Source organism: Salvelinus alpinus, chromosome 32 (assembly GCF_045679555.1).
Source record: "Salvelinus alpinus chromosome 32, SLU_Salpinus.1, whole genome shotgun sequence".
In the NCBI taxonomy this organism is placed as follows: domain Eukaryota; kingdom Metazoa; phylum Chordata; class Actinopteri; order Salmoniformes; family Salmonidae; genus Salvelinus; species Salvelinus alpinus.
In genome coordinates this window covers 8,624,374-8,645,045 of record NC_092117.1, presented here as the reverse complement: position 1 = coordinate 8,645,045, position 20,672 = coordinate 8,624,374, and the positions used below count along the sequence as shown (strand labels likewise).

The window sequence follows — 20,672 nt, the reverse complement described above, 5'->3', positions numbered from 1 at the left end:
GTAAAAACAACAAAGAAAATAAAGAAAAAAGCCAGAGTTGATTGAGGGTGGCTCAACCATGCTTGGATATTTCATTGTACGTCATTGTAGAGTTTGCAGAGGCCATGACAGTTGTAGCTACCAAGTTAGCAATACGTCAGCTTAATTATCTATGGGTAATAGGCTGGAAAATCCCATTGAAAAGACTCCCAGACAATCAGCAAGCCACACACACACACAGTAGGCTTCAATGGCTCTTTCACAAAAAAATTGTCATAAAATCACAATGCTGTATGCTGGCTAGGTGGCATATAGCCTAGTGGTTAGAGCGTTGTGCCAGTAACCGAAAGGTTGCAAGATCGAATCCCGAGCTGACAAGGTAAAAATCTGTTGTTCTGCCCCTGAACAAGGCAGTTAACCCACTGTTCCAAGGCCATCATTGAAAATAAGAATTTGTTCTTAACTGACTTGCCTAGATAAATAATGGTAAAATAAATAAAGCCAACAAAGAAAACATTGTAGCCTGCAGGTAGAAATAAATAGCAGAAATGTATCTAAAATGTTATATTTGGCATGAAAGATTCCATTGTATGTCATATGCTAGTAAGCCCAAGATGACAGGTAGACAGAGATAGATGCCAGTAAAAGGTTGCACACGGCGCATTTTATGCTGATTTTATGAATTTATGTAAAATAACTTTCCTAACTTTATTGCTATGTTGGGTAAAACAGCTGAAGGTGCACATTTGGAGAATAAGTTTGACGCTCAGGGGAGTCATGTTTAGAATTTGAAACACAGTAGCCTGGGAGAGGAAGTATGAAGTATTCGGCAAGAGAGTTTTCCTCTCCAACCATCAGTCAAAGAGCTTTGGGAGCTAGGATAGCAGGGAAGGAAGAAACATCAGTTTCTTAATCTGAACGCCTCAAGGACTTTCTTTGCTGTGCCATCCTCGATGTCTTCGAGTGGGTGAGGGACTGAGGACATTGCTTAAGTCCCAACAGAGCGGGGATGAATAATCTTGCAAGAGAACAGCGTGATCTTTCGTCAAATCCCATTTCACAGCAGAAACATTTATATTCTCAGGAGTAAGAAAAAAAAACATGTCTTTTAATTTGACCTGACAGGCGAAGCATCCAGTGCGCAGCCAACTAACATTTCAACTGCACAGTGAGGATGCCATATGTTTTCACCTGTTCTCCCTTCCTGCCTGTCACTGGGGAATGAATGCCTCTTCTGACTTAGCCTTGGGCTGGGTGAGGAGGTCAAAAGGGCACATTGAAACAGTTAATCGAATTTCTAAAGTCATTAGTTGGCATTTGAGAAATTAAGTTGCATGATTACATTTTTACCTTGAGGTGCAAGGATCCTTCATGCATAACAGTCTACTCAGTCTACTAGGCACTATGGCCTTGAATATAGATGACATTTTGTTGGATGGTGTATACCATCTGTATCCCATACATGCCACTAATGAAACTTGAAACATTAACTTCCGTGGTCTAATTTGTATCCCGATTCTGACTTATGTATTCTGACATGTACAATGATTGCAGTTACACCAACACTGCTGCACATAACATCTCCTGGGCACCAAACCCTCGCCATATTTGGCATGATTGGAAAAAGAATAGTTGAAATACATTATACAGAGATCTACAGTGATCTAGATGTATCCCATTTATCTTGCTGTAGAGCGGGATTGGAATGTCGTGCCATGCGCCAGAGGGATTGTTCCTACGGGAGAAGGCAGACGAGGGGGGGGAGTAGGATTGCCATTAAAAGATGGAAGAGGTAGAGAGCTGTTTTGATGGAAGTGTGCAGGTGTGGAGTGGGAGGGGTGTGGAGTGGGAGGGATGAGGAGTGGGAGAGGGTGGGGGGCTGTGGAAAGTGTTACTCAGATCTCTGCAGGGTCTGTGCTGGACTGACTTAATCTGTTGTGAAATGCGTGAGCACTGCCTTGGCTGACACCGGCCTCGTCTCTGTGTGAGCAGGGACCCCGGGAAGCGCTATTACACTGAAACAAGATCTGAAAAGGAGGATTCCACACGGGGTTGACTCCTCCACCCCACCACACTGCATCACCATGCCCTCAACCCCCCACCCCCTCTCCACAGTAACTTGGAGCACCATGGGAAAACATATTTAACGAGTTACACTCTTCTGAATTAAACTGCTGTAAGATATATTCATATCTATAGATAGCAGTCACTTATTAATGTGTTTTTACCTCATATCAGTCGCATTCTGAATGTCGCAATATTCTATACATCTGCACAAACCCTAGTCTACATGATGACTCAGTTTACACAAATTGGCTTAATTATTTGTTACTAACGAACAAAATAATTCCTAGTTGCAAGCGCTGCATGTCTTAGTCTTCTTCACTCGTCGAGTTTCAGAGGGTCTTGTAATTTTAGACCATTTGTCACGTATTCAGCTCGCACTGCCTGTATTACTGTCTAGTATTTTTTAAATAATTTTACACGCCAGTAGCAACCCAGGAATGTACTGGTCTATATTTAAATTGCAACCATTTCAACGTGTAGCCACCGCTCCACGTTTTCTGGTCTCAATGGTTGATTATTCAGGGTACTGCTATAACCACTTTCTACACCGGCAGCAATCCAGCATGTTTTGGTCAAATGTGTTAATTCTTTAGGAGTCCTTTATAAGCAAACTGGTAAAAGGGGCTTTCCATCCTTTTGGCATAATGTCTGTGCTCACATGGGCCTGGTTACTGACTGGGTTTAACTTTACATGAAAAACAATTATCTCTAAAATCTAAAATCACATTTCATCTTCTCACAAATAGTTTCATATTTAATCACAACATTTACAACATTTAGATGTAACTCTGACATATACATTGTGAAAGCTCTTAACAGGATTGGAACCTTTTTTTTCTATTTTTGCCTTAAATGATACACCCAAATCTAACTGCCTTTAGCTCAGGACCTGAAGCAAGGATATGCATGTTCTTGATACCATTTGAAAGGAAACTCTTTGGAGTTTGTGGACATGTGAAATCATTGTAGGAGAATATAACACATTAGATCTAGTAAAAGATAATACAAAGAAAAAAACATGTGTTTCTTTTCTTTTTTGTCCCATCATCTTTGAAATGCAAGAGAAAGGCCATAATGTACTATTCCAGGTTAGGCTCAATTTATATGTTGGCCACTAGATAGCAGCACTGTATGCGAAAAAAGTGTTAGACTGATTCAATGAACCATTGCATTTCTGTTCAAAATGTTGTATCAAGACTGCCCAAATGTGCCTAATTGGTTTATTAATACATTTTCAAGTTCATAACTGTGCACTCTCCTCAAAAAAATTGCATGATATTATTTCACTGTAATAGCTACTGTAAATTGGACAGTGCAGTTAGATTAACAATAATTTAAGCTTTCTGCCCATATCAGATATGTCTATGTCCTAGGAAATGTTCTTGTTACTTACAACCTCATGCTAATCACATTAGCGTACGTTAGCTCAACCGTCCCGTGTGTGTGGGAGGGGGACCGGTCCCGTAGAGGTTAAAGTTACAATGTTTCCATTATACTGTCTTTAATGACCTCACAAATGATACGACATAGTCATTGTTTGGATCCCCACCGACCATTTCCCACATTCTTTGTTTAGAAATATTGTTTCAATATCCCCTTTTGGATGTTGAAGTTCTTTGGGCAAGAGTCTCTCTATACCACTCAGACATTCCATTCTTGGATACTGCAAAGGCAAGAGAGAGAGAAAGTTTACGACGGTCGTTAAAGTCCTACTCAATGACCAGTCCCACTGTGGCACTGGTCTTTGAGAACCATTTCACTGGCCATAAGTGTGATTTGGTATTTTACCAAGGACAGCAGTTTTTTGGTATTTTACAGATAAATAATTTTCTCTGCAGAGATTTTTTGTGGAGGATGCCTCTCTGAATCCCCCAGAAGCATTGAGAGAGATAAGGAAAGTGGGCGAGAGGGGGGAGTGGGGGAGAGATTAGAGATCACAAAAGCCAGAGCAAGAGAGAGTGAGTAATCAACCAATATCCCCAATTCCTAGCAGCAGTGTTGTCATTGTTTCAGTTATTGGGATCACTGTATGTTCCAATAATGCTGGATAGGACCAGCAGCCCAGCACTATTATATCAGTCATGCTGCGTTCGTTACCAAGTGGGAAGTGGGTATTTACCACATATGACTGGGAAAAATCCACTTGGATGGCCCACCAATTGATAAATACTAGTGGGAAACTCATCTATCATCCCTGAGCCCCGACTACTCCCACATGCAGACCTCTGACGTCACCTACTACGGAAATACCTTGATAACGGCAGTTATAGGGCAATTCCAATCATTTTCATTGTCTCCAGCACAATACCAGGTTATTACATATGTGAAAATGACACATTTATAGGTTTTGTATAAAAAATATTACGTTAAAAAGTTCTACCCGATAACATTATGAAAAGTTAAAACATATAAAAAAAACTGTGATTTTCAAACACTGAGATTCACGGCGACGTAGGGAGCAAGAAAATATCCTCCCTTACATTTAATCCTACCATGTGATGTCACAGAGAATACATTTTTAGAACCTTCTTATATTTCTAATATTTATAACAGATCATCGAAACATGCAGTTTTAACATACAGTGCCTTCAGAAAGCATTCATACCCCTTGACTTATTCCACATTTTGTTTTACAGCCTGAATTCAAAATGTATTAAATATATTTTTTCCCATCCATCTACACATAATACCCCAAAATGAAAACAGTGAAACAGTGTTTTTAGACATTTTTACTCCTGAAATTATTTAGGCTTTCCACATGTCAGCTTTATTTTGTATTAATTTGTAAAATATTAGAAAAACATAATTCCACTTTGACATTATGGCATATTGTGTGTAGGCCAGTGGGAAATAATCTCTATTTAATTGGGGAAAGGGGGTGCACCATGCGGCCGTGCCTAACGGGGAAAGGGGGGATGGAGCCGGTTGGGCGCAACCCAGGCGACATGGCGATGCGGGAAGCTGAAGCCACCCTCCCAGGTGTTTGAAATGTTTGGACAAAGTTCACAGGTAACTTCTTAGATAATTTGTAGTCATGTTGGGCGAGTTGGAACCGGTGTTTTTCTGAATCAAACGCGCCAAATAAATTGACATTTTGGGGATATTAAAAATTAGTTTATCGAACAAAAGGACCATTTGTGATGTTTCTGGGACATATTGGAGTGCCAACCGAATAAGTTCTTCAAAGGTAAGGCATGAATTATATCGTTATTTCCGACTTTCGTGTCGCACCTGCTTGGTTGAAATAGGATTTTCATGTGTTTGCATGGTGGGGTGCTGTCCTCAGATAATCGCATGGTTTGCTTTCGCCGTAAAGCCTTTTTGAAATCTGACACGGTGGCTGGATTAACAAAAAGTTCAGCTTTATTTTGGTGAATTGCACTTGTGATTTTATGAAAGTAAAATATTTCTAATAATTTAATTTGAATTTCACGCTCTGCAATTTCACCGGATGTTGTCGAAACTTTCGGAACGTCGAGCCGTAACAGGTTTTAACTCCCTGTTCCACCTCCCTCCATAATAATAATTTAAAAAAATTATAATAAAAATATTGACAATATTGATTTAAATAAGTCATTGTTTATTTAGTGGCACCACAAATGTGAATTCATATTTACCAAACAAAACACATTACAATTTATTTTTACTAGGCAAGTCAGTTAAGAAAAAAATCTTATTTACAATGATGGCCTACCCCGGCAAAACCCAGATGACGCTGGGCCAATTGTGCTTCACCCTATGGGACTCTCAATCACAGACAGATGTGATACAGCCTAGATTTGAACCAGGCACTGAACCACTGAGATGCAGTGCCTTAGACTGCTGCGCCACTTGGGAGCCATGTCCAATATGACCAATATATATATATTTTTTTTTCTGTCGTTTCTACCCAATGATTCGTCTGACAAACAAAGAAATGTGTGTCCTGCAGGCCCAGGCATGGATCAAAGCTGGCGAGAGTATTTTTATAATTATTTTATTAACGGAAGCATAAAGATGTTGATGAAGAAGCCACATTTGCCTCGGGATCCATCCCAGCTGGTATTCTGTGGAACCATGCCTTTTTTCGGTGCGACCTGTTGTCTAGCCCTTCGTCCACTGATCTCCACGGATGGTTGTCGGCATAGTTGTATGCTCTGCAAAAACATATTCACATTTTTAGTACACAATTATCGATTTTATTTCACAGCATGCCTACACATTGATAGACTATATAATATTTTTTTAAGAAAATGTACTAATACCAAAATACCTTTAGTTTCGGTGATCCTCTCAGCTCCGGCTCATTTTCAAGTCCTCTGGTGGTTACAGTCCCAACCTTGGAACGGGTAGCACCAAAATAAAAATCTAAATAAATTAAAGACCTACAACACCTACGGTAGGCCTACAGTATATCCAAACAAATATTTTTTTCATCTCTACATGTAGGTCTCCTGATTTAAACCCAATCCAACTTTTTTGACATAAACTGAAAACATTCATCCTTACCGATACAATTCTCCTCCTACTCTCCTTCTTGGCAAGGGTCTATTGTCCTGCTAAAAGCCCATAATGGGTGGATGGACGGCTTATTTTGTATTCCAATGTATTGAACGAATGTATTAATTACAGTCATTTACCATTGTCATGCTCGGACTAGAAACGTTGTTTGCAGAGTTTACGATCTCACCTTGTTTAAAAAATAACGATATTTTGGAGATTATTTTGTTTTCAAATAACCTGAAAGTGAGCAGTTGTAATCTGAATCAAAGGAAAACATCTATTGTTCAAAATGTTGTTTGCAGAATTCACTGCCTGCTACACTTGTTTTCTCTCCTGTTTTTTAGAGGGAGAGAAACCAAAAGCCCACCCCTAACCCGGACGATGCTGGAACAATTGTGCATCGCCTCATGGGTCGCCCGGTCGCGTCCGGCATGGGTATCGAAACAGCATCTGTATTTACCCACGTTCTCTCTTAACCGCTCTTGGGCACGTGAGATGGTAGCGTCCCACCTCTTCAACTGCCAGTGAAACTGCTGGGCGCCAAATTCAAATACAGAAATACTCATTATAAAAATTCAGAAAACAAAACATATTTTACATAGGTTTAAAGATGAACTTCTTGTGAATCCAACCACGGTGTCAGATTTTAAAAATGCTTTACGGCGAAAGCATACCGTACGATTATGAGAACATAGCCCACTAGACAAATCATTACAAACAGTAGCCAGCCAGATAGAACAGTTACACAATTTAGAAATAGAGATCAAATTAATCCCTTACCTTTGATTATCTTCATATGGTTGCACTCAGCAGACAACAATTTACTCAATAAATGTTCATTTTGTTCGATAAAGTCTCTTTATACCCAAAAACCTAAATTTTGTTCGCGTTTTCTTCAGTAATCCACAGGCTCAAACGCAGTCAAAACAGGAAGACAAAAACATCCAAATTGTATCCGTAAAGTTCATAGAAACATGTCAAATTATGTTTATATTCAAACCTTATTTTAGCCTAAATAATCGATAATATTTCAACCGGAACAATAACGTTGTCAATATAAAATGTAAACAAGAAATGCACTCTCTCGGTCTCGCGCATGAAAAAGCTCCGTGAAACTTTAGCGTCCACTCATTCAGACTGCTCTTACTTCCTCATTTTTCAGAATACAAGACAGAAACACTTTCTAAAGACTGTTGACATCTAGTGGAAGGCATAGAAACTGCAATTTGAGTCCTAAGTCAATGGATACTGTAATGGCATTGAATAGTAAACTACAAAACCAACAAAAAAACTACTTCCTGAATGGATTTTTCTCAGGTTTTCACCTGCCAAATCAGTTCTGTTATACTCACAGACACTATTTTAACAGTTTTGGAAACTTTAGAGTGTTTTCTATCCAAATCTACCAGGTATATGCATTTCATATCTTCTGGGCCCGAGAAACAGGCCGTTTAATTTGGGCATGCATTTCATCCAAAATTCCGAATGCTGCCACCTACCCTAGAGAAGTTTTTTTTTAAACTCTGTTAAATGTTTACAAGCATGAAAGCTGTACTTTTAGATTATGGTTGATGCAGCTTGTTGGCCATTAGCCAATATGCATTTCTCAACGAGTTCAAAGAACATGAATGTATCTAACTGGTATTTATGACTTCACAACTGGGAAATTCACACCTGCAACTTGGCTATGAATGCAGCATGACTATTGCCTTACTGTGTCAGGTGATGAAGCAGTAGGCAGGCAGGTGTACCAGGTCTGTCAGAGTGCATGCTGGGATTTCTCACTACACAGAGCAAGGCTTTCATCTAGGGAAAAGAGCTTGACTGGTGTATATTAATATTGTATTTTTATTTACCTTTTTCACAATGTCACGACTTCCTCCGAAGTCGGTCCCTCTCCTTGTTTGCGCCGGGCGAGGGGCCTTCAGTATCTCGTGGAGTGGGAGGGGTACGGTCCGGAGGAGAGGTGCTGGGTTCTGGTCGAGGACGTGTTGGACCCTTCAATGCTACAGGAGTTCCACCGTATTTGTCCGGATCGCTCTGCGCATCGCCCTCCGGGTCGTCCCCGAGGCCCGTGTCGGTGCGCTGCTGGAGCCGCGCGTCAAAGGGGGGGGGGGGGGGTACTGTCACGACTTCCTCCTTGTTCGGTCCCTCTCCTTGTTCGGGCGACGTTCATTTTCCATTTGTTTTGTCTTGTCTTCCCACACACCTGGTTTCTATCCCATCAATTACATGTTGTGTATTTAACCCTCTGTTCCCCATATGTCCTTGTCCGGTATTGTTGATTGTAAGAGTTTGTGCACATTATGTCTGGCATGCGAAGGGTTTTGTCCCATTGTATTTATTTATTGTGTTTGTTCACTGTGATTTTTATTATTAAACTGCACCGTTGTAACATAGTCTTTGCTCTCCTGCGCCTGACTTCTCTGCCGCCAGTACGCACACATTACACACAAGCAATATAGCGGATGATTGAGTAGATAAAATGCCCACTAGTACCATAGTATGTGTTGGTACACAGTCAGAAAAAAAGTTAGTTTCTAGAACCTAAAAGGGTTCTTCAGCTTTCCCCATAGGAAAACCCTTTGAATAACTATTTTTGGTTCCAGGTACCAAAAAAGGTTGGAACCAAAAAAGGTTATTGTATATGGACAGCCGAAGAATCCCTTTGGAGTGTTAACCTTTGATTCTCCAGACGATCCCTTGGGAGCCATCAAAGGTCCACTTCTCTGTATACAATGTCAGAGCTCACAGGATGAAGCCCAAGACTGTTTGGCAGGTAGGAGAGAGAATGCTTCCTCCAGTGTTTCTATAGTGTAGACATTTGGACAGTGATGAGCCAGGCAGTAGTGGGATTCTTTCACTTAGTCTGCCTGCCTTCGTCCCCTCGAAGGGATTGACATTGGGTCTGAAATAGGTTATAGGTTTGGTGGGGAATAAATCTACTGGGAGAACAATCTTATGATTTTATGATCTATTATCTCATAATTTTGATGTGGACTCTAGAGGATTTCTAGGATTAGTCGTCATGAGCATTTGTCTCATTGTACAGACAGCACCTTTCGTGTAACTGTGCGCTTTCTCTTTTTGTCATCCTGTTTTTCTTTCTCTCCCCATCTCACTCCAAAATAATAGATCCCAGCAGACTACAATGAGTGTACAAACCATTAAGAACACCTTCCTAATATTGAGTTGTACCTCCAGCCTTTTTGCCCTCAGAAAAGCCTCAATTCATTGGGGCATGGACTCTACATGTTGTCGAAAGCATTCCACAGGGATGCTGGCCCATGTTCACTCCAATGCTTCCCACAGTTGATATCAGACCTCAGGATAAGACCCAGATGCAGACAGTTCGAAGTAACAAAAGTGTATTACAAAAACAGGGGGCAGGCAAACAATAGGTCAAGGGCAGGCAGAGGTCAGTAATCCAGAGCAGAGTCTGAAAGGTACAGAACGGCAGGCAGGCTCAGGGTCAGGGCAGGCAGAATGGTCAAAACTGGGAAATCTAGAAGACAGGCACTAGAAATAAAAACAGGAGTACAGGAAAAACGATGGTAGGCTTGATGAGACAAGACGAACTGGCAACAGACAAACAGAAAACACAGTATAAATGCACAGGGGATAAATGGGAAAATGGGTGACACCTGGAGGGAGTGGAGACAAGCACAAGATAGGTGAAACAGATCAGGGTGTGACTGTTGAGTCATGTTGGCTGGATGTACTTTGGATGGTGGATCATTCTTGATACACACGGGAAACTTGAGCGTGGAAAAACCCAGCAGCGCTGCAGTTCTTGACACAAACTGGTGAGCCTGGCACCTACTACCATACCCTGTTCAAAGACCCTAACTGTACATATTGTGTCTTGCCCATACACCCTCTGAATAGCACACATACACAATCCATGTCTCAATTGTCTCAAGGCCTAAAAATCCTTCTTTAACCTGTCTCCTCCCCTTTGTTTACACTGACTGAAGTGGATTTTTAACAAGTGACATCAATAAGGGAGCATAGCTTTCACCTTTGATTCACCTGGTCAGTCTATGTCATGTTTTGTACACTCAGTGTATATGCTACTGCTGCTTCAATGGACTCATCCCTGACACTGGTGGCAGTGTTTTGATGTGAGCTCCTATAGATGCCAAGCTCACCTACACTGGGGAGTGTGTGCGTGTGCGTGCGCATTAGAGGGAGTGTGTGACCGTGTGTGTGTAGGTATGGGTCATTCGATGTGACCCAGTTTCATAATGAAGGGCCCTGTCACAAACATGACTTTTCCTTTCCAGGGCTGGAGTGAAGCCTGCCTGTCATACACATTCCTGGAAGTGTTTCATCAATACTTTGCTCACGGAATCCTGTAAACGATTTTGACATGGTCAGGTAGAACAAGTCTCGGGTGTTATGAGTGAATATGAATTATGTGCTCCTGCTCCTGACTTTTTAAAAAGTCACTCTTAAAGTCATTCTTATTTAAAGACTGTCCTGAATGCATTTGAGTTCATCTGGAATCATGACGTGTCTTTGCATTGTTAGAATATGGCTGACATGTCAGTCTGAGAGTTGTGTAGGGAATTTGATTACTACAAGCTAAAGCACACTTAAAAAAAAGTCACTTACTAGAGGCTTTTAAAGCTAGTTAAGATCCCTTTTAACATATAAACAGTCCAGTTCTCTCAGATAGTGTCAAACGCTACTGCCATTACAAGTCACTGTCTTTCTGTATGCATTCATCAAGTTTTATGTGAACCTCTGAAACTGTGGCAGTGTTGAAAAGTCTACAAATGGACTTTAAATTCAACACAGCAACGAATGCTCTCTGGACTCATGAGTAAAAGCCTTCAACCTTGCTTGAACAGATAATTAACTCTAGTGACTGCGAATGAGTGGCTGTTGACTGTGAGCACAATTAGGGCACATACATCCCTGCTAGCGCATGGAGATGAATGTACTGTATCTGCCTACTACACTTGGCCTAATCTGCTTTGCTTCAATGTTCCTTACATCGCTAACTAAGCTCCAGGGCTTCATCAATTTGCGAGCATATTTAGATTCCAGATTGTTATGCACAAACGGACAGCACCACCACGGGGGAAGGTGCCTGAATGTATTCTACAGTGTTCTTCTCCCCTCAATCCCTGGTGAAATAATCATCTCCCTACAACGCTACATGCCTTTAAGGAGAACAATCAGTGGAACTGCATATGGAAGCTGATCTGAGCTCAGGAGATGAGCAGAGTCAAGCGTGTAGAGGAAGAGGGGGGAGTTGAAGATTGCTGAGGATGGAATGTGTCAAGTATTCTGACCCAGTTGGGATCGAAGTAAACCAATTATGAAAAATGAGTTTTGTTCTTTTCTCCCTTTTCATTCCAAATTGTTCGGAGGCCTTTTAGTCTGGTGCTTCTCTTACCACAGCTTAAGTTATTCAGAAAGTACCGTTGAGCTCAACTGGCAAAGCACAGCGATAGGATAGTCAGGCTGAATACCAGGAACCATTTGATATCCACTGAGGATAAATGCACTGAGGGGAAGGACACTAAATTATTGAATTTGTTCTTTTGCCGTTCTTTTCTTCTCCTCAGGATGTTAGAGAACTCGCTGCTCAGAGCTGAAGTGAAAGAGGGAGAGATTCTGCCTCCCACCATTCAGAAGCTGATGAAAGGATACAACAAGTACCTCAGGCCTTTTTTTGACAGTAAGGGAAATTGCACACATCCCTGGAAAATGAGATGAGGCTCAAAGGAGCTGTTTGTGTATATGTGTGTGTGTGTCTGCTTGCGTGCGTCAGTGTTTTTTTTTGTCTGTGATTGTGTGGCTTACCATATTCCCATATTCATTTCAATATTACCATATTTTGGCTAAGCATAAATCTCCCTGAGCTTTTACCTGGCAGATGGAAGCAATCTCATTCCCAATGCATAGCACAGTATGTGAATGACGAACATTCGCTTTTACTAAATACTAATAAATACATGATACAAAACACAGATGGAGATTTGATTCATAGGGCTAGGCTATTAATATCAAGAGTAAGCAGCTGACAAAGTATGTTATGCATACTCAGTGTGACTTCCTAATATGGAATCCGTTCATACAGTGTAACCTCGAGACAGTGACATAAAGGTATTGTAGCCTTTGATCCTCCACACAGTGTTTGTAGTTCACACAAATCCCTTGTCAGTTTCATTGTTGCTGCTTCAGAGAATCCCTCTAAACGTGCCTAACGTTTGATTAGTGATCGCTGAGACTGAACCGAATCAGAGCAAATGTAATTAGCAGAGATGAGTGCACTCCTGATTGCCATGAACCCCACACAAGAGGTCAGCTTCCTGGAAAGCATGGAAATGCACACACATGAATACAAACACACGTTCGCTCTCGCTCTCGCTCTCTCTCTACAGAGTCCTCAGTGTAGGTGAGCTTGGTATGCACGCAAGTATTTATTTATTTGGATTCCAATTAGCTGTTACAATCACACCCACTTCTCTTCCTGGGGTCCAGACCTACCCCCATGCGTGCATACATACATACAGGGTTACACATGCACAAAGGTTAGGCGACCGTGTTTTTTGGCAAGAAAAAGCAGAAATACTACAGTGTTATACAGTACAAGAATGAGAGTGGGTAAGTGAAAGAAAGAGAGGGAACGAGAGAGGGGGAAAAGAAGAGCATTCATATGTGTGGGGCTGCATGTGACACTCTTGCTGTTGCCACTGATGTCAAGTATTCAGCAATACGTTTCTTAATTAAACATGCTTCTTTTTTTGTCTTGAGGCATTTTGAATAACACTACTTTCATTTTACTGCTTTTATGATTCCTCACGGTGTTCTGAATCCTCTCTTTCTCTTTCATGTCTTGTTCAGTTTCCCTTGTTCTCTCTTTCTCTCTTTCTGTCCCTCCCTCTCTGTGTTGAGTACAATTCAGTATACTTTATTGACACGGAAAGTAAAGCAAGGACATTCTCTCTCTCTCGCTCTCTCTATTCTCTTTCTGTCTGTTATTCCTCTCTCTCCTTCCCCTCACCCTTTCTCTGTGTGTCTATCTCTCATCTCTGCAGATGGGCCAGTGACTGTGGGCATGAGTTTGGACATTGCCAGCATTGACACCATATCAGAGATCAACATGGTGAGACAACTTCCTGTGTCATATGACACATTGTGATAATAAAATACATATTACATTCCAGTATGTTTATGATGTTACATAATCAGTGTTTAGAATTGAAGTTTTTTGTGTACAACTGCACTATGGTGACCCTTGGAATTGAACTTTAGGACTACACGGCCACTATCTTCCTGCGTCAGCGCTGGACAGACGAGCGCCTGGTGTTTGAGGGTAACAAGAGCCTGAGTCTGGACGGCAGGCTGGTGGAGCTGCTCTGGGTACCAGACACCTTCATCGTAGACTCCAAAAAGTCCTTCCTCCATGACATCACTGTGGAGAACAGGCTGATCAGGATCTTCCCCAATGGAACGGTGCTCTACGCCCTGAGGTGGGAGAAACACACACACACGCATGCACGCACACACACACACACACATGGATCCAACAATGCAAAGTCCTTGAACTATTGGAATTAGATAAGTCCCCTTTTCATTTATTCAACGTTTTTTTACCAGGCAGGTCAATTAAGAACAAATTGTTATTTACACAGATTTGTTTACACTGGGTTGCGTTCAGTACGACAGAGCGGTGTACAACATTGAATTCAACGGAAATGGCACTGTACTGAACAATCAGTTGAAAAACGTTGTGATTATGGTGGTCCAGATGGCAGATACATTCAGCAGTTTTGTGATTTCAGGTGGTCAAACCCATATTGATCAGGCCACACCACACCTCACCATACCAACCAAGCAGGAGCAAATGTACCTCAAATGAAATGTGTTGTTCAGTACAAACCGTCACGCAACAAGGCAAACGTTGAAGCGAACTGAACGCACCCCAGATGGGGTGGTGCTGAACGAACAGCATGTCTCTGCCTCTGCTTATTGACACACCTTGAATTTTCTATAGGGGTATAGGTGCTGTCTGTGGTGCTGACTTGTTTAGACTGGTATGGTGGTGCTGAACGGACAGTAGTCCAAGGCTTCTGTTAATTGATTCACAACCCCCATCAATGATACACTGCATTGTTCTGTATCATGTGAGTGAGCACATACATTACCAGTCCAAAGTTTGGACACACCTACTAATTCAAGGGTTTTTCTTCACTTTACTATTTTCTACATTGTACAACTTATATTTTAGATTCTTCAAGGTAGCCACCCTTTGCCTTGATGACAGATTTGCACAGTCTTGGAATTCTCTCAACCAACTTCACCTGGAATGCTTTTCCAACAGTCTTGAAGGAGTTCCCACATATGCTGAGCACATGTTGGATGCTTTTCCTTCACTCTGCGGTCCAACTCATCCCAAACCATCTCAATTGGGTTGAGGTCGGGTGATTGTGGAGGCCAGGTCATCTAATGCAGCACTCCATCACTCTCCTTGGTAAAATAGCACTTACACAGCCTGTGTTTTGGGTTCTTGTCCTGTTGAAAAACAAATGATAGTCCCACTAAGCCCAAACCAGATGGGATGGCATATCGCTGAAGAATGCTGTGGTAGCCATGCTGGTTAAGTCTGCCTTGAATTCTAAATAAATCACAGACAGTGTCACCAGCAGAGCACCCCCACACCATCACACCTCCTCCTCCATGCTTCACGGTGGAAACCACACATGCAGAGATCATCCGTTCACCTACTCTGCATCTCACAAAGACACGGCAGTCGTAACCAAAAATTTGGACTCATCAGAAAAAAGGACAGATTTCCACCAGTCTAATGGGGCGGTAGGTAGCATAGTGGTTAGAGCGTTGGGCCAGTAACCGAAAGGTTGCTAGATCGAATCCCCAAGCTGCCAAGGTGAAGAATCTAGCGTTCTGCCCCTGAACAAGACAGTTAACCAACTGTTCCTAGGCTGTCATTGTAAATAAAAATGTGTTCTTAAATGACTTGCCAGGTTAAATAAAAAATGAATGTCTATTTGTCTATTGCTCATGTTTCTTGGAAGTCTCTTCTTCTTATTGGTGTCCTTTAGTAGTGGTTTCTTTGCAACAATTCGACCATGAAGGCCTGATTCACGCAGTCTCCGCTGAACAGTGGATGTTGAGATGTGTGTTACTTGAACTCTGTGAAGGATTTATTTGGTCTGCAATCTGAGGTACAGTTAACTCTAATGAACTTATCCTCTGCAGCAGAGGTCATTCTGGGTCTTCCTTTCCTGTGGCGGCACTCTTGAGAGCCAGCTTCATCATAGCGCTTGATGGTTTTTGCGACTGCACTTGAAGAAACTTTGAAAGTTCGTGAAATTTTCCAGATTGACTGACCTTCATGTCTTAAAGTAATGATGGACTGTCATTTCTCTTTGCTTATTTGAGCTGTTTGCCATAGTATGGACGTTAGGGATATCTGTATACAACTCCTACCTTGTCACAACACAACTGATTGGCTCGAACGCATTAAGAAGGAAAGAAATTCCACAAATTAACATTTAACAAGGCACACCTGTTAATTGAAACACATTCCAGGTGACTACCTCATGAAGCTGGTTGAGAGAATGACAAGAGTATGCAAAGCTGTCATCAAGGCAAAGGGTGGCTACTTTGAAGAATCTAAAATGTGTTTAACACTTTTTTGGTTACTACATGATTCCATGTGTTATTTCATAGTTTTGATGTCTTCACTGTCATTCTACAATGTAGAAAATAGTAAAATTTTGAAAAACCCTTGAATGAGTAGGTGTGTCCAAACTTTTTACTGGCACAGTATGTGTATGGTTAATTTCATGCCAATCTATCTATACGTGTGAGCTTTACTTTTGCTTGTATTTGTACAGTGTGCATGGCATATGCGTGTGACTGCATGTGTGTTTGCAACATCAAATATCCACCACCATATTTTACAGTAAGTATGGGGTTGTTTTCTGCTTATGCATTGTCATTTCGATGCCAAACCACTGGTGCGCGTGACCAAAGAGCACTATTTCCATGCCATCTGACCAAAGCACCAGTTCCAATCCATGTCCCAATGCCAATAAACACTCCAGGTGTTTACATTTGTTGGATGACATGAAAATAGAGCTCTTTGGCCACACACACCAGTGGTGGGCTTGGCGTCGAAATGAACCCCATTGAAAACCTGTGGTTTGAATTGAAGAGGGCAGTCCATAAGCGCAGACCAAGGATATCAAGGATCCTGAAGGAATGGTCTAACACCCCTCCCAATGTGTTCTCCAACTCATAGAACGTCTTAGAAAATGACTCAGTGCTGTTATCCATGCAAGGTGAAGAATTGAAATGTATTGAAAACAGGGCGTCAATAATTTTGACCCCTACCTATTGGAGAAAAAACATATACAAGTATTACTTATTATTATTTCTCTGAACAGTTGTTTTAGTATAATTCATATCATTTCCCCATTTATTTAACCATATATGTAGCTCAGTATTTGAATGATTTATTTTTGTCCTTTTTGCTCATCTTTATCAAGGGTGTCAATCATTTCGGACCCCACTGTATGTGATCGTATCTCAATGTAATCAAGGCATGAAATTATTGTTATTTTTTAAAAACAATCTCTTTTTGAGCTTAATTGTGGTCAATTTGCAGGCCCCCCGACCATCCACCCCGACAAAAACCGGCCCGCGGCTGAATCTAGTTGCCTACCCCTGGTAGAATTTTCCATATATGGATGCATACTGCCCGGGGACATGGGTCTGTCAGAGAGAGGAGCTGTGTGCAGAGGTTGAAGTGCCAGGGAAGACAGAGGGCACGATAAGGAGGGCAGGAGGAGAGCAAGGAAGGGGTGATAGAGAGTGAAAGAGGGTTCTATAGGGAAAGGGTTAAATGAGATATCATAAAACGAAGGTTAGGATTGAGGAGAGGCCAGGGACAGAAACAGTTGTAGTAGTGCTTTCAGAGGTAGGCCAGAAGGAATACATGGGTAAACAATGAGGTGGTTCGGCGAGGGGGAAAGAAACCTTTGAGGTTGACGACTGTTTCTCTCTTATCTCTCCAGGATCACCACCACTGTGGCCTGCAACATGGACCTGACCAAGTACCCCATGGACAAGCAGACCTGCACTTTGCAACTGGAGAGCTGTAAGAATGTATTCATCTTCTAAAGTGCTTTTCATTACAGAAAGAATCTCAAAGCACTTGAAAAAGCAAAACCAATAAAACATTTTTTTTAAAACAGCTACATGACAGTGTAGGTCTGGACAACGATTTTCAGCCAAGAGTTGAACGTTTTGAGTGTTTGAAGCCTCCATCAGACGGAGCAACAGTCAAGAGGGAACCACATGGCTTGAGCACAGGGAGTATATGGTCAACACAGTTCCCTCTCCATTCAAGGTGTCTCACCGGTGCCTCGCCGTCCCCGCATTCTGACTGCGACTTCTCTGTAGCCGTTGACTCTCTCTGGTCTTTTAAAACGAGATTACGTTTTTGAGCTCTCCACACACTCAGGATAACAACGAAAGCCAGCTTACTACATAATTTTAGAGGAAACTTCCTGAGCAATGAAATCATCACTGCCAGCGTGGAGTGTAGAAACAACAAAAAATAGACTGGTGTATTAGAATCAAATCAAAACACACTAGCTAGCTAGTAATGCTACCAAGCTAGCTAGTTGGCTAGCTAGTGTTGTTTCATTTGGTTCCAATACACCAGCCTATTTTTTGTTGTTTATTATTTTAAGAAAGCTGATTTGCCATGAATTCACGGGCAGGAAACAAATAGACTTAGACTTCAAACAGAAAAACACTTCAAAGTGAATAAATAGTAAGAAAATGTACAGAGCTCTCTGCCTAAGCTGCTACTAGGGTGCCTTGGCAACTTTAGTACTAAGGAAAGGAGCTGTTGGGCTTGATGGTTTTGAGAGAGAGAGAGAGAGAGAGAGACTTTTGACTTTTTGTCTTTCTTTATTGAAACATTCTCATTTCATTTAAAACTCACCCCCCCCTAAAATAAAAAAACAAAAATATATCCTGTACTGCATACATGTACCATACTCACCTTTCCATCTACCACATGATACAAACCACCATCACCATACACAAAAACAATACCCTCTCCTACAACCGTATATCCAAAACATCTTCCCCAGCAATACAGACAGCCCCCCCAACACACCATATCTCCTCAAACATCTCCACACATTTGATCAGTTTATAGAACTCAAACTCAACCCTAAGGCGCGCAGAGACCATCCCATTAAACAGTAGTAAAGGGTCTGTTATCCCCCCAACTTTGACCCTGTTTCTCCTTGTTAGCCAAATAGCTAATTTTGCCTGAGCAAACAGAAAATTCAACAAAACACATTTTTCTTTCTCCTTACTCGAATACCTGTATCCCATTATAAACATCCCAACAGCAAAAACCACCCCCAACCTGTCACACAGACATTCCAGCAGAGACATTAAAGGCATTAACCTGGTGCACACAGAAAACACATGAATCACAGTTTCTTTCATTTGACAGAAAGGACACCCCTGCCCAATTCCCGGATCAACCCGTGCCAACCAGCTGTTAGTGGCCAGGGCTCCATGAAGAACCCTCCACTGGAGGTCCCCTGACCTCTTTGGTACTGGGGGTTTGTAGAGCGCCCTCCATCTAAAACCCACCATACTCTCCGCCCCACATACCCCCTGCCACTGATGTGCCTTCACTCCTGTTAGGCTTCTAATGTTCCTAACCTTAACGCAGAGGTTGTAGATGGCTTTACCTCCCACCCCCTCAAACTCCCCCAGGCTCGGAGTGTTAAAATCTAACAAGTCCTCCAGACCCCCTTGCCAGTCTCCAGTCTCTGCCGTCACCTGCAGTGGCGGAAACATTGGTGGCCCCTCTCCCTTTGGCCTCTCAAACACCCCCCTTACCGGCTCAGACAGTGCCTCCTGGACCTCCTCCAGGAATCTCTCCAGCAGCCTAAGAGACGTTATTCCTGTTTGTTGCGCCAAGACCTCCGGGGTTTTCCACCCCTCCTCTCCCAGCAGTCTCAGGTCACCTAGCCTTTGTAAACCCCCTGCCATCAGTTGCCTCTGCAGGGTGGCCGACTGAACCGATCTCAAAGGGATGGCTGGGTTGTGGAAAATAGGCTCCTCCCACACCCACTGCCCAGGCTCCACACCCCCTTCTCGTGTGGGCCTTAGCAGCTGCCAGGCCCTCAGCACCGCAGAGTAAAACTCTGAGAGACCTGCTGTACTCAGCCTCTCCAGCTTCATGAGGAACAGCTGCCGGTCCAACCCTAATCCGCCAGCTCTCCTCAGCAGCGCGCATGCTGGTTCCCTCCAGCCAACATCAGTATGGTACAGCAGTCTCTGCACCGCCTTTAGCCGGAAAGCAGCCATCCTGCTCTCCAGTTCCACCAGGCCCTGTCCTCCTTCGTGGACGGTCATGTACAACACTGCTGCCTTCAGCCAGTGATGGCCCGACCAAAAGAAGTCCACCAGCTTGCGTTGCAGGTCTGCAAGCAGACCGGCGGGGGGGTTGAGGACAGCCAGTTTATGCCACAAGGAAGATGCCACCAGGTTGTTGATTATCAGCACCCTCCCTCTATATGACACTTGGGACAGGAGCCACCTCCACCTGGCCAGTCTTGACACCACTGCCTGTGACAGCCCCTCCCAGTTCTTGCTGACCCACCTCTCCGAGCCCAGGTACACCCCCAACACTTTAAGCCCTTCACAACCCCACTGCAAACCCCCTGGAAGCAGAGGAGGAGCCCTATCCCCCCATGCCCCACATAACAGAGCTTTGCTCTTTCCCCAGTTTACCTTAGCTGATGAAGCTCCCTCGTACACCTTCAGACTGGTCTCTAGCTCCTGCATATCTTGCCCATCCCTGACCATCACAGAAACATCATCTGCATATGCTGAGACTGCTATTCCTGTCACCACCTCCATGCCTGTCCAGCACACTCCCCGCAGTCTCCTGCGTAGCAGTCCTAAAAAAGGCTCAATGGCTAGTGTGTACAGCTGCCCAGATAGAGGGCATCCTTGTCTAATGCCCCGTCTCACCCAGACAGGCCTACTGAGCGCCCCTCCCACCTTAACCATACATGACGCCCCAGCATACAACAGCTTCACACAGTTCACAAAGCTCT

General features: G+C 42.8%; 1 protein-coding gene across 4 annotated transcripts in view; it reads left to right on the top strand.

Annotated features, from left to right (window-relative positions):
* The window catches only part of LOC139562097 (gamma-aminobutyric acid receptor subunit pi-like), a 70,164-nt gene that overhangs the window by 32,382 nt on the left and 17,110 nt on the right, over nucleotides 1-20,672 (top strand). For all 4 annotated transcript variants that reach the window (XR_011672300.1, XM_071379433.1, XM_071379434.1 and 1 more), the window contains exons 3-6: nucleotides 12,108-12,220; nucleotides 13,584-13,651; nucleotides 13,801-14,018; nucleotides 17,589-17,671. Coding sequence is in view for 3 of the 4 variants with exons in the window: in XM_071379433.1 (XP_071235534.1) it covers nucleotides 12,108-12,220; nucleotides 13,584-13,651; nucleotides 13,801-14,018; nucleotides 17,589-17,671 (482 nt within the window). In the remaining variant the exon portion in view is untranslated. The remainder of the gene's footprint in view (nucleotides 1-12,107; nucleotides 12,221-13,583; nucleotides 13,652-13,800; nucleotides 14,019-17,588; nucleotides 17,672-20,672) is intronic.